The sequence below is a fragment of the Myxocyprinus asiaticus genome, chromosome 25, assembly GCF_019703515.2.
Source record: "Myxocyprinus asiaticus isolate MX2 ecotype Aquarium Trade chromosome 25, UBuf_Myxa_2, whole genome shotgun sequence".
NCBI lineage: Eukaryota > Metazoa > Chordata > Actinopteri > Cypriniformes > Catostomidae > Myxocyprinus > Myxocyprinus asiaticus.
The window spans coordinates 15,985,618-16,001,187 of NC_059368.1; the positions used below are offsets into that span (position 1 = coordinate 15,985,618).

The 15,570-nt window shown below is 35.8% G+C and overlaps 1 protein-coding gene and 1 long non-coding RNA gene across 3 annotated transcripts in view; both read left to right on the forward strand.

Moving 5' to 3' along the window:
- Positions 1-1,610: 1,610 nt before the first annotated feature.
- LOC127415537 (uncharacterized) lies at positions 1,611-3,439 on the forward strand. Its single transcript, XR_007892961.1, has 5 exons — positions 1,611-1,722; positions 1,850-2,053; positions 2,203-2,348; positions 2,471-2,514; positions 3,306-3,439. It is a non-coding gene; the product is annotated as an uncharacterized LOC127415537 (long non-coding RNA).
- Positions 3,440-5,490: 2,051 nt separating this feature from the next.
- LOC127415530 (metabotropic glutamate receptor 1-like) overlaps positions 5,491-15,570 on the forward strand; it is a 33,457-nt gene continuing 23,377 nt past the window's right edge. For both annotated transcript variants that reach the window (XM_051654291.1, XM_051654292.1), the window contains exons 1-3: positions 5,491-5,540; positions 6,473-7,381; positions 13,904-14,153. In XM_051654291.1, the coding sequence (XP_051510251.1) occupies positions 6,619-7,381; positions 13,904-14,153 (1,013 nt within the window). In that variant the 5' untranslated portion in view covers positions 5,491-5,540; positions 6,473-6,618. The remainder of the gene's footprint in view (positions 5,541-6,472; positions 7,382-13,903; positions 14,154-15,570) is intronic.

A 15,570-nucleotide genomic window follows, 5' to 3' on the forward strand; every position in this document is an offset into this window, starting at 1 on the left:
CAGTGCAAAAAGCAAGGTCCATAAAGACATGGATGAGGGAGTTTGGTGTGGAAGAACTTGACTGGCCTCCACAGAGACCTGACCTCAACCCGATAGAGCACCTTTGGGATGAATTAGAGTGAAGACTGCGAGCCAGGCCTTCTCATCCAACATCAGTGTCTGACCTCACAAATGTGCTTCTGAAAGAATGGTCAAAAATTCCCATAAACACACTGCTAAACCTTGTGGAAAGCCTTCCCAGAAGAGTTGAAGCTGTTATAGTTGCAAAGGGTGGGACGACGTCATATTAAACGCTATGGATTAAGAATGGGATGTCACTTAAGTTCATATGCGTCTAAAGGCAGATGAGCGAATACTTTTGGCAATATAGTGTATATGTTGTAACTGTGAAGCTCAATAAAATATATTTTTGAAATCTAAAATCTATTTAATTTCAACCTTCATTTCACAAAATATATTTTGAAATGTATTTCAGGGTCAAGAAAATACATTTCCAACCTTACAGAATGTGGATGGAGATCAAAAGTATCCATTATTTAAAATGAAAATTAAAAAAAATAAAAAATAAAAAGTGTGTTAGAAGAATTACATTCTAAAATAGTTTACCGTAGAGTAACAGGAATATATCTTATGTACAACATCAAAAAATAGTTGGCTACAAATAAAAACAGAGCCAAAGGTTTAGCAAGAATAAGATAACAGATGAAGTTTATTTATCTGCTTGTCACATTACAGAATACCTCACTACTAATGTAGTGTACAGTTGACTTTGACATTAACTGTCAGGGATACAGTAGGACATTTAATGATAAGGCAGTAAGTGTACTGTATGATATGATGTTTTGAAAAGGAACCAGAACAACAACGATGCACTAAATTGCAATGTACACTTTAATTTTTTGACATTAATTCATTAAGGGATACAATATAACACTTTAATGGTAACACACAAAGTATTAAAATCATTGGTATAATTTTCTGTTTAAAATAAACAAAGCAACAACAATGCACAATATATAATACTGCTAATGTACCATACATTTGACTTTTTGCCATTAAATATTCAATTAAGTTTGTGTTTTTTTTAACCTATTGATGAAATTAAGATGACAAAATAAAGGACAACATTGAGGATTATTCCTAAAACACAAACGGTAAACATTTGTAATAAAGATAGAATGTTATTTATTGTGAAATCTATGCTTACCAAGCAGTTTTCCAGGGAATTCAAAAAATGCATCTTGTTGCAGGATCCGTACGATAATTGGCGCACGCAGCACAGTCTGCGCATGCGCATTGTCTTAATTTTAAAAATAAAAACTAAAATATTTAAAGAATCCTAAAAAAAATTAATGTAAGTATAAAGTAAAAAAAAAAAAAAAAAAAAAAAAAAATCAAAATTTCTGTTAATTAAAAAAAGCAGCTTGATTACATCGTTTTTTTTTTTTTTTTTTTTTTTTTTTTAAATAACCGTTGCCTGAGGCGCGAATTCCGACCGTGACCGCACGTTGGAAGACACAAGCTGATTATGTTCGCGTTAATTAAGTGGGTGGAGGATGAAAAATTCTCAGTTCTGCCCACTGAACATTAGAAAATTTGATGAGGACGAATATTCAGCGGGTATGGAGGAAAATGACGTTTACTTGGTGGAGTGGCGCCAAGGCGTCAAAGAGCCGAAAGGGGGGTGGCCGGCCTATGAGGCCTCCATCATCAAGATAGCAGGTGCCTATTTTTATTATCCTATTTCCAATATAATACTCTTATATTATCCTCTATTATTCTGTATACCGCTTGTAGATTTATAACAAGGCGTCAGTAAAATATTCATTTTTTTTTTTTTTTTTTTTAGTTAACATAAGGACCGAACTACAAACATTAGCCTTTTTCTTAGCATTATTCTACCTCCTCAGAAAGGGAAAGAACTTTACAAATAAAACTTAAGGAAATTGAAGAACAGCTACCCAAGTCAGACACTCTGAAGAGAAAGAGTAAACTTTCAATGAAACTCCTAGAGGCTGCAGAGATGCGAGAGGAACCAGCAGATAAGAAAAAGGTTAGTGTTGGTCAGAACCGTGTGTGTGTGTGTGTGTGTGTGTGTGTGTGTGTGTGTGTGTGTGTGTGTGTGTGTGTGTGTGTGTATATATTACATAATTATAATTACATATAATTGTACTTGTTTACAGTCAATGATGTATGTTTAAGGTACACCTCACAGACCTACCAAATGATCTAAAGGTGTGGAATGAAAGAAAAATGGAACATCTACAGAGTGTGATAAAATCAGATGAGAGAAGAGAACATGAATCTAAATAAAGAGAATGAGAGGCTGAAAAATGAAATACTTGAAAGTAAGTACTGTACCAATAAAAAAAAAAAAAAAAATATATATATATATATATATATATATATATATATATATATATATATATATATATTTATAATTTATTCACATTTAATTTTACTTTCACAGAAATCCCATCTCTCCTTCTGGCTACAGAGCACTTACTCCAGGAGGTTAGAATTGTTTACATAATATAAAGCACAGTTACTAATGACAATGTTCTACATCAGGAACATCTGCATTTTCCTGAATTCAATCTGTTCATCATATAAAGCGATCGAGTCTCTTCAGAAAATTTGGACTAAACCACTCAATTCATATGGATTAGTTTTACACTGCAAAAAATACTTTTCTTAGTATTTTTGTTTTGTTTCCAGTCCAAATATCTAAAAATTCTTAAATCAAGATGCATTTACTAGACAAGTACATTGACATAAGATATTGTCTTGTTTTCTGAAAAAAAAAAAGTTTTTGCTTAAAACAAACAAAATTATCTGCCAATGGGGTAAGAAAAATAATCTTGTTTCCATTTGATTTTTTTCAAATGTCTTACCCATTTAGCTTTTTTAAGCAAAAACTCACTTAATTTGGATTTCTTTTTTTTTTTTTTTTTTTTTTTTTCGAAAACAAGACATCATATCTTATGCCATATTACTTATCTAGTAAATGCATCTTGATTTAAGACTTTATAGATATTTGGACTGGAAACAAGACAAAGAGATTGTACACTGCAAAAAATGATTTTTTTATGAACTTTTTGAAGCGTCAAATTGGTAGTTGCATGGACTGTCAATGGAGGGACAGAAATCTCTCAAATTTCATAAAAATATCTTAATTTGTGTTCGAAGATGAACGAAAGTTTTACGGGTTTGGAACAACATGAGGATGAGTAATTAATGACAGAATTTTCATTTTTGGGTGAACTATCCCTTTAAAATATAGCTGTGATTTTTGTCTATTACAGTGGCAGTGAAGAAGAGGTTTCCCAATGTGTCCAGAGGAGCTTTGGGGATTGCAGTGAATTCTAAGCTGGGGGAACTGAGACTGCTTGAAAAAAAAAAAAAGTTAATTTTTTAAAATTTAAAGTATGTTCCTTGCTTGATTTTTATTCAAATGTGTTACATACATGTTCACATTTTAGACATCAAATAAAGATTTTCTTCAAATGTTACGTGTGTGTATTTTCTTGTATTGAAATATATGGAGGGCAATATATATATTTTTTAATGCTTTTAAAATATATTTATATTTTTAAAATATATTTTCAAAAATGGCCAAAAAAATGTATTTGTAGAAAATGTATTTATGTAAATGTATTTTGACATATATTTTAGCAAATATATTTTTTGGCCATTTTTTGTATATTTTGAAATATATTTAAAAATATATTGAAAATATATATTTTTTACCGTATGGGATAGTTTAGTTTAAAAAGTATAATAGCTATACAGACCCCTGGATTGCTCAACCGTTGGGGGATCAAGCTTTTTGGCTTGGGGAACATTGCAATTATTTTGCTTTTTGGCTAGGGAAATGTAGCCGTAGATGGCGTTGGCAAAATCTAAACCTTTCCACAGTATAGCCTGTAGGCTGATTACGCCGGCTGGATTGAAGACTAGTGCTGTCAGCAGATGGCACTGTACACTTTCTCATTGTATTCACTGGCATAAACTGCAAAAACTGAACTTGGCCGTTTTAAAAGCATGATTTTTAACAGAGTGTTTCACTGTGTAAATGGGGACATTCGGTAAATATTCAGCCATCCATGCAACTTGAAAACACATTCAAGACATGTGTAAATTTGTTTAATTGCGCCCAACGGCGCCCATGATGAGGTAAAAACAAAAGGCAAACAAAAACAGATGAAAGACAAGAGTTCATCGCAAAGCTCAAAAACAGTCAAAGGTTTACTTAAGTCTGTCAATCTATCCCAGTCAGAGTGACGTGTTTTCAAGTGAGCGTGACACATCCCCCTGCTATCATATCATTCCACGAGACTTTAATCAGATGCATGCCCTTGTGCGTCCGGCATCTACATCATCATGAAATGTTTTCCGTGATCTTCGCAGAGAGATGTTCATCCGTTTTAGTGGGATTCATTCAGTAGGCATACTTAAACTAGTCTAAATCACCCCATTGCACCCAGGTGAAATAAATAAATAAATTCAGCTACAACCAGCCTAAACTTCAGGTGAATTGCTTTGGATTAGAATGTTGGCTAATCTTAGGTGGTTTAAAATGGTCCTTGCTGGTTTAAGATGGTCTCTTAGCCTGCAAATCTGGTGCTCAGATGGTTTAACTGGGAGGACCAATCAGTTATACAGTTCCCCAAACCTCTAAAACCAGTCTGGCCAGCTAAATTTAGGCTGGTTTTAGCTGTTAACTTCAAATGAGCCTGCACCAATAGCCTAGATCTGATAGCACTATTAATTTTGAAGAATTCATTAATGTCGCATATTTATTATTAATGATAATTAACATTGAGGCCATGAAACATTTTGGTGGTACCCCATACCATTTTTCCTCAAACTATCCAATAACACTTTTGTGGACTAAATGATGCCCCACAGTCAGCTGTCAATCAATCAATATTGTATGCCATGCAGGGTCAGGAATTAACCCTTCCAATAAGGGTTGAAATTTGCTATCTGAGTTTGATTTTCATGGGGGACTTTATACCTTTTTTTTTTTAACCAAATAAAAGATATACCGTGTCATCCTTCCATAATCCATAAATTCTCAATATGAATAACTAGATTGAGAATGTATAACCTCTTACCCATAAAATTAAATAAATATCAACTATGCAATAATATGGATAATTAGGCCTAAAATGAGGAATTCATTTTGGGGGCATTTTTTGCCCAATTTCGGAGGTATTTTTGTCACTTTCAGTACAACCCACAACGCCCCTCTTTTAATTTCTGACCCTGTTGTCATATTATAATTACAATACGGTACTCTCTAATTGGACTTCTTGTACAGAAAACCACAGAGTCCTCGCCCACCAACATATCAAAGCGTGTGTGTGCGTGCGTGTGTGTGTGTGTGTGTGAGAGAGAGAGAGAGAGAGAGAGAGAGAGAGAGAGAGAGAGAGAGAGGCACTGGCTAGATTGCACCCTGATAACTGAAGTATATCGTCGGCGCACCGGCTGTCGAGATGTGATGAGGAGGGGGTAGAGATGTGTCACTGACTCAGGTGCGTAGCGATCGAATTCCTGTGCAGATGTTTCTGCTGTTGTTTATATGTCCTGGTACCTATGGGCAGATGTGCAGCAATGTCACTAATGCGAGTACAGAGGAGGCATTGCATCGTTATTACTGCTCATTTGTCATTTAATAAAATCCATTAAGCTATTGCTTGTGGTTGCAAATGCTGAATGAAAAGGACACAACAGGCGTAGCAACGTGTGCAGTAAGACATTTATTTCTATCTGAATGTCTAATGTAAGAACTCTGTTGAAATGATGCATCATTTTGGAAATTGAATTGTCTCAGACATTCCCTCAGACTGTTTAGATTTAAAATAGCCTAATTATTTTAGCCTGATGAGCGCAATTTAAAAAATCAAGTCGTTCGGTCTTTGATGTATAGTCACATTGAGTGTTAATACATACATTTTCTCTGGAAACATATTACAAAGGCGCGTCTTATAGTTTCTTCCACTGACTAACGACAAGGTTGTTTGCGCGGTCCACAGTGCTGAAACCGCCTCGGTATCTTCACGCAGACACGTGAAAAACGAAACAAAACTTGGATTAGAATGGCTATATCAGTCTTTTCTGACATTGGACAAATGCCGTTATATCGCATAGACCAAATTATGACGTATGTTAGCCTTCATAGTTCACAGAAAGCTTTAGAAGTGACACTTAACAGAGAGCACGTGTCCCAACTTAGAACTTAAGAACAGTGATTTAATGGTAGCAATATATATATATATATATATATATATATATATATATATATATATATATATATATATATATATATATATATTTCTAGGTTGCATTGAGCTTTGAAGGATTTTAAAATGGTCGATTTGACAGTGAATTTGTATTAGTTGCTGACAGTTGTAATTTACGTGGTAGCCTATCTCTTTCTTAACTATTTCTTATATTTTCTCAGCAGGTGTCAAGGTGCATTCATGTTTTCTTTCTTGCGCATCATGGTCGGTTAATCAAATCTGGGACTGCAGATGAACGACCACCTCTCGTAGTCTCCGCTGGCACGAGCAGCTCGCACGCTATGTCCGCACAGCTGCTGTCCATCACACAATGTGGAACATGGCACGCTTGAAGATGCACTGTCTCTCGTGCGGACGCTTTCCACTTTTTCTGTGTCTGTTTCTACTGACACTTTTATCTCACGCGATTGGAAACATCTATAAGAGGTCGATAGTACCGCGGGCCGCGGGCCAGTCGGCGGTCCAACGCGCCGCGGCCCGCTCTGTCGCCCGTATGGACGGTGATGTGATAATCGGTGCGCTCTTCTCCGTGCACCACCAACCCTCCGCTGAGCGCGTGGCCGAAAGAAAATGTGGGGACGTGCGCGAGCAGTACGGTATCCAACGCGTGGAGGCAATGTTCTTTACTTTGGACCGTATCAACGCCGACCCGAACCTGCTGCCCAACATCACCCTGGGCTGCGAGATCCGGGACTCGTGCTGGCACTCCTCCGTGGCTTTGGAGCAAAGCATCGAGTTCATTCGAGATTCCCTTATCTCCATTCGGGATGATAAGGACGGATCTAAGTGGTGTATCGACGGGACGCCGTCCAACCAGCCTCCCCCCAGCAAGAAGCCCATCGCTGGAGTCATAGGTCCTGGCTCCAGCTCGGTGGCCATCCAGGTGCAGAATCTCCTGCAGCTGTTTAATATCCCCCAGATCGCTTATTCGGCCACAAGCATAGACCTGAGCGACAAAACTCTCTTTAAATACTTCCTCCGTGTTGTGCCCTCTGACACGCTGCAGGCGCGTGCCATGCTGGACATTGTTAAACACTTTAACTGGACTTATGTGTCTGCAGTTCACACAGAGGGTAAGTCACTGACACGACCAGCTGTTCTCACTATTCCTTTATTTATTTATATATAACATATGACACATTTTAAACAACTTTTCTAAACGATGGTTTTGCGGGTGCAAACACACTTGTGAGTAATTTGGTACTGAATATAGACACAAAATTAGAACATGAGTGTAAAAAATAAATAAATAAATAAATAAATAACCTCTTTCATGGACAGATTAGATTTTAAAAATTGAAAAATTGCATTTGAAAATAGTGAGTAGCCTAAACCACTCTCTAGCCCCAAGCAAATGCTAATTTAATCCATTAGAGTTGTAGTGCAAGTGGACCAAAGACCTTTTATCATTGTCATATCGTAGCATGCTTTAATGACTCAGTCAGTATGGAAGTAAATTCATGTCTTAAGTCTTTGAAGCATAAAAGCATGTTTAATTGCTCTAATCGAAAAAATATATGCATTGTATTATCAGTGCTTGCATTTAAATGCGTTGAATTTACAGTGCTTGCATTTTAATGTGTTGCATTTACAGTGCATGCATTTTGGGAGGCTGAAATTTAACATTGTTGTATTTTTAAGCATAGAATATTTCATTTGGAAATATTTCACAACTAATTTCATTATTAAAAATTCAACAATAAATATTCACAGCTTTAAAGTCATAAGTGCAACTTAAATGTCTTTCTCGCATTTTCACAGTTTATCAGAGAAGAAGGAACATTTAATAACTTGTATTGATATATTTGGATGATTGGAAATCTATAGCCAGAAACAAGGCTTTGGGTGTGTCAAGGGAAAACTGTATGCAAGAACTGAAGCACAATAAAGTGACTTTAACAACAATTGCCATTCATAAATGTAACCATTTTTTAGCCCCGAGATACATTATAATGAATTTATTAGTCTAAACAAATTAATGACACTTTTATCAATGGAGTTGGTAGGCCTGTTAATATATCAAAATATTAGGCTTAATATTTAGCCATAAAATTTGATTAAATTATTTTAGAATGTTACATAATTATTTTCCAAAATCAAGAAGACAAATGCACAGGTAAATGGAGGGACAATTTGCACTAACTGACAAAAAGTACTACACCAGGTTTTACATTCAGATTCAAAAACATAATTTAGGAAAATAAATAAATGTGTAATGCATTTTATGAAATAGAAAAATGACAATACCGTGTGCATTCAGTTTCCAGCAAAAGAAACACATTTTGGCTACATTAGAGCCCCTTATTATGATTCACACTGCATGCATTTACAAACATTTATTTCTATCATTAATCTCTATAAAATTGAGCATCAATCTGAAACCCCGCCTTACCAAAATCAACATTAATTATTTAATTAAATGCTGTGATCAGCATTAACTTTCGGCTTCTCGACAAGCTTACATATAATTTCCATGTTTATCAGTATTTCCGCATTATTGTCATGTTGAGAAGACAAACTCCTGGACATAGCCAGAAACATTGCTGCAAATTGTCCCTCCATTTACCTGTGCATTTGTCTTCTGGATTTTGGAAAATAATTATGTAACGTTCTAAAATAATTTAATCAAATTGTATGGCTAAATATTAAGCCTAATATTTTGATATATTAACAGGCCTACCAACTCCATTGATAAAAGTGTCATTAATTTGTTTAGACTAATAAATTCATTATAATGTAACGCGGGGCTAAAATGGTTACATTTGTGAATGGAAATTGTTGTTAAAGTTACAAAAATGTCACTTTATTGTGCTTCAGTTCTTGCACACAGTTTTCACTTGGCACACCCAAAGCCTTGTTTCTGGCTATGGCTTTTCAATGATCCAAATATATCAATACAAGTTATTAAATGTTCCTTATAAACTGTGAAAATGCGAGAAAGATACATTTAAGTTGCACTTATGACTTTAGAGCAGTTCAAAGCTCTCGTTAATTTACTAAGTTTTTACTTTACTACTTGGATAGAGATGAATAAGTACTACTTTAGTGATACTAACATTCTACTTAGTGCTTTGGGAAACCCAGCCAAGGACAAATAATGAAATGAGACAAAAAAGCTTCCAATTCGGGACTGGTCCGCCAACTACATTATACGTAATACCTACCTACACAGCAATCAGTGCTTCAAACATCTGAGTTATGTAATAACTTGGACAATGTATCGGCAATCTTTTTATAAACATTTTTAAAAGTCAATTCATTCTATATACTGGTCTGCGCTTCACTACATCATAAATGCATCCACTCAGCGCTGTCCAATGGGTCATGCTGAGTGCGCAACTTCACCACACCTTCTGATAGAGATTTTGATAGCTGACAGCTAAGTAAAACAGGCTTTGTGTCTAAGAAGTAAGCTAAGAAATTTTGCATGCAGATGCGAGGGACATCAATAGGCTATTTCTAAAACAGAAAACTAATATTTCTCTGGCAGACGTAGGTTACAGAACCCATGCATATGCAGAAGAAAGTAGGCACGAAGCCCTGTCTAGACCCTTCCCTGACTAGTATGGTTTGTGTCACAAGCATTCCTTAGTTCGGTTGTTTGATAAGAGAGAGATAATATGTAGTAGCAATAAAAGTTGAGCAGCGGTGGATAATTATTCTTTTGCATGGCATTGTGGAACTGATGATGATGCGGGTTGACCAATCAGTTGAAAGGTGCGTTTCATGCCCACCCACATGTAAAAATCAAATATCTATCTATTTTCTACCCATGAACAATTTTGATCAAAACATACATGGCTGTTCTCTCTACCTGTAGCTTTGGTTTTCAGCAGTCAACACCCAATTGCATTGCACCACCTACTGGTGAGAACGAATCAGGTGGAGATTGTGCATCGGTACTTTGCTGCTTTTCCTGCAGTTCCCGGATGTGGAAGGTTGAATTTCCAACCAAATTTGAACCACTGAATTTGAGGAAGCAAATTTTGTTATGCGAAATAAAACGGCTGAATTTTACTTGTCGAAAAATTGAAATGGTATTTAAAAATTAACTCAATATTTTGGAAATGAACTTTGGAAGGTGAATATTTATTGTTGAGTTTTAATAATGAAATTAGTTGTGAAATGTTTCCAAATGAAATATTCAATGCTTAAAAATACAACAATGTTCAATTTCAGCCTCCCAAAATGCAAGCACTGTAAATGCAACACATTAAAATGCAAGCACTGTACAACGCATTAAAAATCAAGCACTGATAATACAATGCATTTATATTTCGATTAGAGCAATTCAACATGCTTTTATGCTTCAAAGACTTTAGACATGAATTTACTTCCATAATCAGCTCCTCCATACATAATGAGGGTACTAATGTATTCATCCCCTCTTCTCTCACCCTTTCTCACTCACAACACACATTTTATGTTGCTCCCTCCAGTATTGTTGTGTGCATCACTTTCAATTCAGTCTTTGATTTGTAAAGAATATTTCCAGAGGTGGAAGTATTAACTGTTAAACCACACATTGGGATTATTAATGTCCTCATGTGTCATATCACTTTCTGTTTTGTTTTATATAGACTCATGTTAATTCCATCCAGTAGCGGAACACAGTTAAAGTAAACATGGTCAAACAGGACCAAGTATATATTCCCTAAATGTCTGCACACATAAAAAAAAAGTAGTGATAACAGGGCAAAATGTAATTCTGCTTCTGTCTGGAATAGATCCTTGTTCTTTTAGTGGTTAGTGTCAGAGTTTTTTAGAGGGGTTTTTAAAAAAATTTTTTTTTAGGAAAAATACTAATGAAGTGGTGAGGGGTACTATAGGCACAGATTTAGATAAGCTCTATTGTTTTGGTGATAACTGATTTGTAAGATGGCTTTTCCTCTGAGGAGGGACCATGTAATAGTTTACCAGGCATGCACTGTAGACTATAACACATACACACACACACACACACACACACACACACACACACACACACACACACACACGTTGGTGCGGCTATCCTTATGAGGACTCTCCATAGACATAATGATTTTTATACTGTACAAACTATAGATTATATCCCCTAATCATAATCCTAACCCTACCCCTAAACCTAACCCTCACAAAAACTTTCTGCATTTTTACATCAAAAATACATAGTTTAGTATGTTTTTTAAGTGATTTGAATTTTGGGGACACTAGAAATGTCCTCATAAACCACATTTATAGCATAATACCACAAATCACCAGTTTGTAACCTAAAAAAGGTCCTCGTAAACCACTTAAACCTGCCCACACACACACAAATACATGCACACAAATACAACATCAGCAGCTATGTCTTAGACAGTCCTGCCTGTTGCCCATAGTAACAGCAGATATCCTTGATTGCACTAATTACCGGGCCAAATATAAATTAATCTGTCTAGTTTAGAGACATTTTAATGACCAGATCTAAACGTGCATCATTTTGACACAAGGTCGTGTGGCAGTCTTAAAAAAAAACAAAAACAAAAAAAAACGTTGATGTAAAATACACTGTTAAAAGTGGTAACCTGCAGCTGTTGCCATCTATTTCTACTTGATCTTACCCATAAAATTACTTTAGTTGGTGTAACCTAAATTATCAAGTTGAAGTCAGAATTTTTTTTTACTTGAATAAAACCTGTTAATTTAGATGTTACCACCACATTTAGCACATTTTTAGGATACCTGAAAAAACATTTTGTACCGTGTATAAGCAAATTCACACAATCTAGTGTATTAAAACCAAAAAATATGAAATTAAATGTGATTTATTGTACAATATTTTATCAATATTTAATTAAATTAATTTGGTGTCTTTAGATCAGTATCTTGGATATGACACAAAGGTCTGTTTTCAGACAAAGGTCAGATTATAAGATGTTGAGCAACAAAGGTAAAATGAGACATTTAAAAAAGAAACAGACAAAATAATAATAAAGTAATATGATAACCAATTATAACAACATTGCAGTTGTTAATAGTAAAGCAGATAAACTGTCTGTCTAAGGGAAGAAGAAAAAAACTGCACACCATGATGAAAGCCACTGCTCACAAAGACCTGAGAAGTTGTTTCAAGATAAAATAGAGGGAGACAACAATGGAGAAAGAGAGTGTAAATTGAAGTCAGAGAGCTATAACTATGAATCTGCTCAAGTTGTCACCCTTACACCCCCTTTACAGAGCCAGACCTGCAGACAGTCATCAGTGACCACACACACCACTCATCTCTCCTGATTAGACTGTAGCACTGTTCTCTCCTGAGTACAGTCAAAAGCGGTGACCTCTGCTGCCTGTACAATAGGATGCAAATTCCCCTCAGGAGTCCAGACATAGGATGGAATAGGAGAAGTTTTAAATATACTGTCATGAACTGCAGGTTTTCGCACCAACCTGTTTCTGATACATACAGTAAGACAAGTGACCTATTACAGTAATTTGCAGTCATTTTCAAGTGCACTACAAAGTATTATTGGTGTCCTACTTGTCTTGTTACAGTAAAAATGCCTGTGGAATAAGTAAAGATTAAGGTACATTCAGCAGGTTATTACTGCAAAATAAACCGCAACGGATCACAGATCTGTATATTATAAAGCATATTGCATGGCTAATTAACAAATAGATAAATAAATGGGTAGTTGACATCTATGCTGTTCTCCATGTAAAATAATTTCAAACAGCATTTTGCTGATTCTTTATGGTTGTTCTTTTTTAAATTATTTTTTATAATTACTATGCATGCAACTTTTATAAACTTTAATTGAGAGACTGCATGCAATATTTGTTCTGTTAAAAATGTACTTGTCACACCACAGGACCATTTAAAATGAACTAAAAAAATGGTGAAACGCTTTTAAACACTTTCCCTTATACATTTGTATACATTTTACCCGTAAATCTTAAAAAAAAAAAAAAGTCCAATGTCCATGGATACGTAATGCATCAACTACACAAATCGACATAGAATATTGATTTTATCGAGTTTATTTATGTGAGGATCTCACAGCCCATAATGTATAATTTTATTATGTGATAAAAAAAAGACATGATGTGAAATGATAGACATGATACTTGCACAACAATGTAGGAAATTAGTTGTCTGGGACAACAGTGAATTATACAGTTTTGTGGTCACAATACAAAAATTACTGACTGCAGAATGCCACAGATTATCAGTGAGCATCAAGTATTACAGAGACCTGTGTAATAAAGGCTATTATTTGATACCGTCATGAAAACTTACATTGTTGGGTTCTGCTCAAATACTCCCTTACATTTACGGTTTTTAGTTATATCATTCTAATATTATTACTGCCATTTGTATCCTAAATGGTGGTGACCATTTCTCCATTTCATGTCTTTTTCAGTTGCCTGTCTGGCTGTCATTTTGTGTCCGCCATAGCGAACTGTCATCCATTTCTTATCCTGGGCTCTGACTGGTCTGACAGGTGTGTTGGATCAGTGGCGGTAATCCATCCTCCATTCCATGTCTTTGATAAAGCTGTACATGTTCACATCCTAGTTTCTATGTTTTAGGTCATCCTTTTTTTAAATGTCATCCATTTTGTGTCTGAACGCAGGTAACTATGGTGAGAGTGGCATGGAAGCCTTTAAGGAGTTGGCAGCCGAGGAGGGTCTGTGTATCGCCCACTCTGATAAGATATACAGCAACGCTGGGGAAAAGCACTTTGACCGTCTGCTTAAGAAACTGCGTGAGCGTCTGCCCAAAGCCCGTGTGGTTGTCTGCTTCTGTGAGGGAATGACTGTGCGCGGTCTGCTCATGGCCATGAGGCGCCGTGGTGTTGCTGGAGAGTTCCAGCTAATTGGAAGGTAATGCTGAATAGCAGTTTCACAAGAGAAACTACATCACTGAGAATTCTTAGCTATAATTTGGTTCTGTGGAATCACTTCAGAGGCATAAATTGCAGGCCCTGGAAAGACACAAAGGGCAAAGGAGTCAAATCGACACCCACACCATCTTGCTCATGGATATATATATATCCCGATTGAATTATAATTTGTGTGGAGCAAAAGATGTTTGTGTATTTTGTTGTTTATAGTTTAATTTATGGGCTTTTTTGCCTTTATTTATGGGAAAATATAAAGTAGATAATTTAAGGGATAGTTTACCCAAAAAAATAATTCTATCATCATTTACTCACCCTAATGCCATCCCAGAAGATTTTTAGTAGAATATATCAGCTCTGTAGGTCCTCACAATGCAAGTGAATGGTGACCAGAATTTAGAAGGTCCAAAAATCACATAAAGACAAAGTGGACTTAAAAGTGGTTTAATCCATGTCTTTAGAAACAATATGATAGGTGTGGGTGAGAAACAAATCAGTATTTAAGCCCCTTTTTTACTATAAATCTCCACCTTTGACCAGAGTTTAACCAGTTGGTGGCTGAATGTGAATGTGGAAGTGAAAGTGTAGATTTACAGTAAAAAATGACTTAAATATTGATCTGTTTTTCACCCACACCTATCAATCACTTCAGCAGATATTGATTTAACCACTCGAGTCATATGGATTACTTTTATGCTGCCTTTATGTGCTTTTTGGTCTTGCTGGGTTCTGGCTATCATTCACTTACATTGTGAGAACCTACAGAGCTGAGGTATTCTTCTAAATATCTTCATTTGTGTTCTGCAGAATAAAGAAAATCATAAACATGTGGGAAGGCATAGGGGTGAGTAAATTAAGAGAGAATGTTCAATTTTGGGTGAACTATTCCTTTAAGTCAGCTTTGGCGAGAGGGAATGGGGTAGGATTAGGACATGACGATGGCCAAAATCGAACCTGGACCCTTGTTAGCCAATAGCTCTAATGTCCAATGAACAAACGTGATATGGGAGGCGTTCAGAGATTAATATTAAGCTTCATAGTGTGGTCACTTTAAGTAACTCAATGGACACGCCCACAAATGTGTTTCAGACATTGGAATGCTTAGAAATATCTGTGTTGCTACTGAATACACAAGTTTCCAGGGAAACCAGATGAGATTAAATAGGGACATTGTGAACAGAGGCGCGTATCACACTTTTTACCACTAATGAATAATTTCTGATTCAGATGCTGCCTCACAAATCACTGTAAACTGCCTGTCTTTGGCTTGTGTGTGTTTTAATTTTGTGTTTGCATGTGTGTGCCAGAGAAGGTGGTCTCTTGATTTTAAAGAGGCATGGAAAAATGCTGTGGACTGAGTATTAAATATTCAACCTTACAGACTCTCAGAAAATTTATCT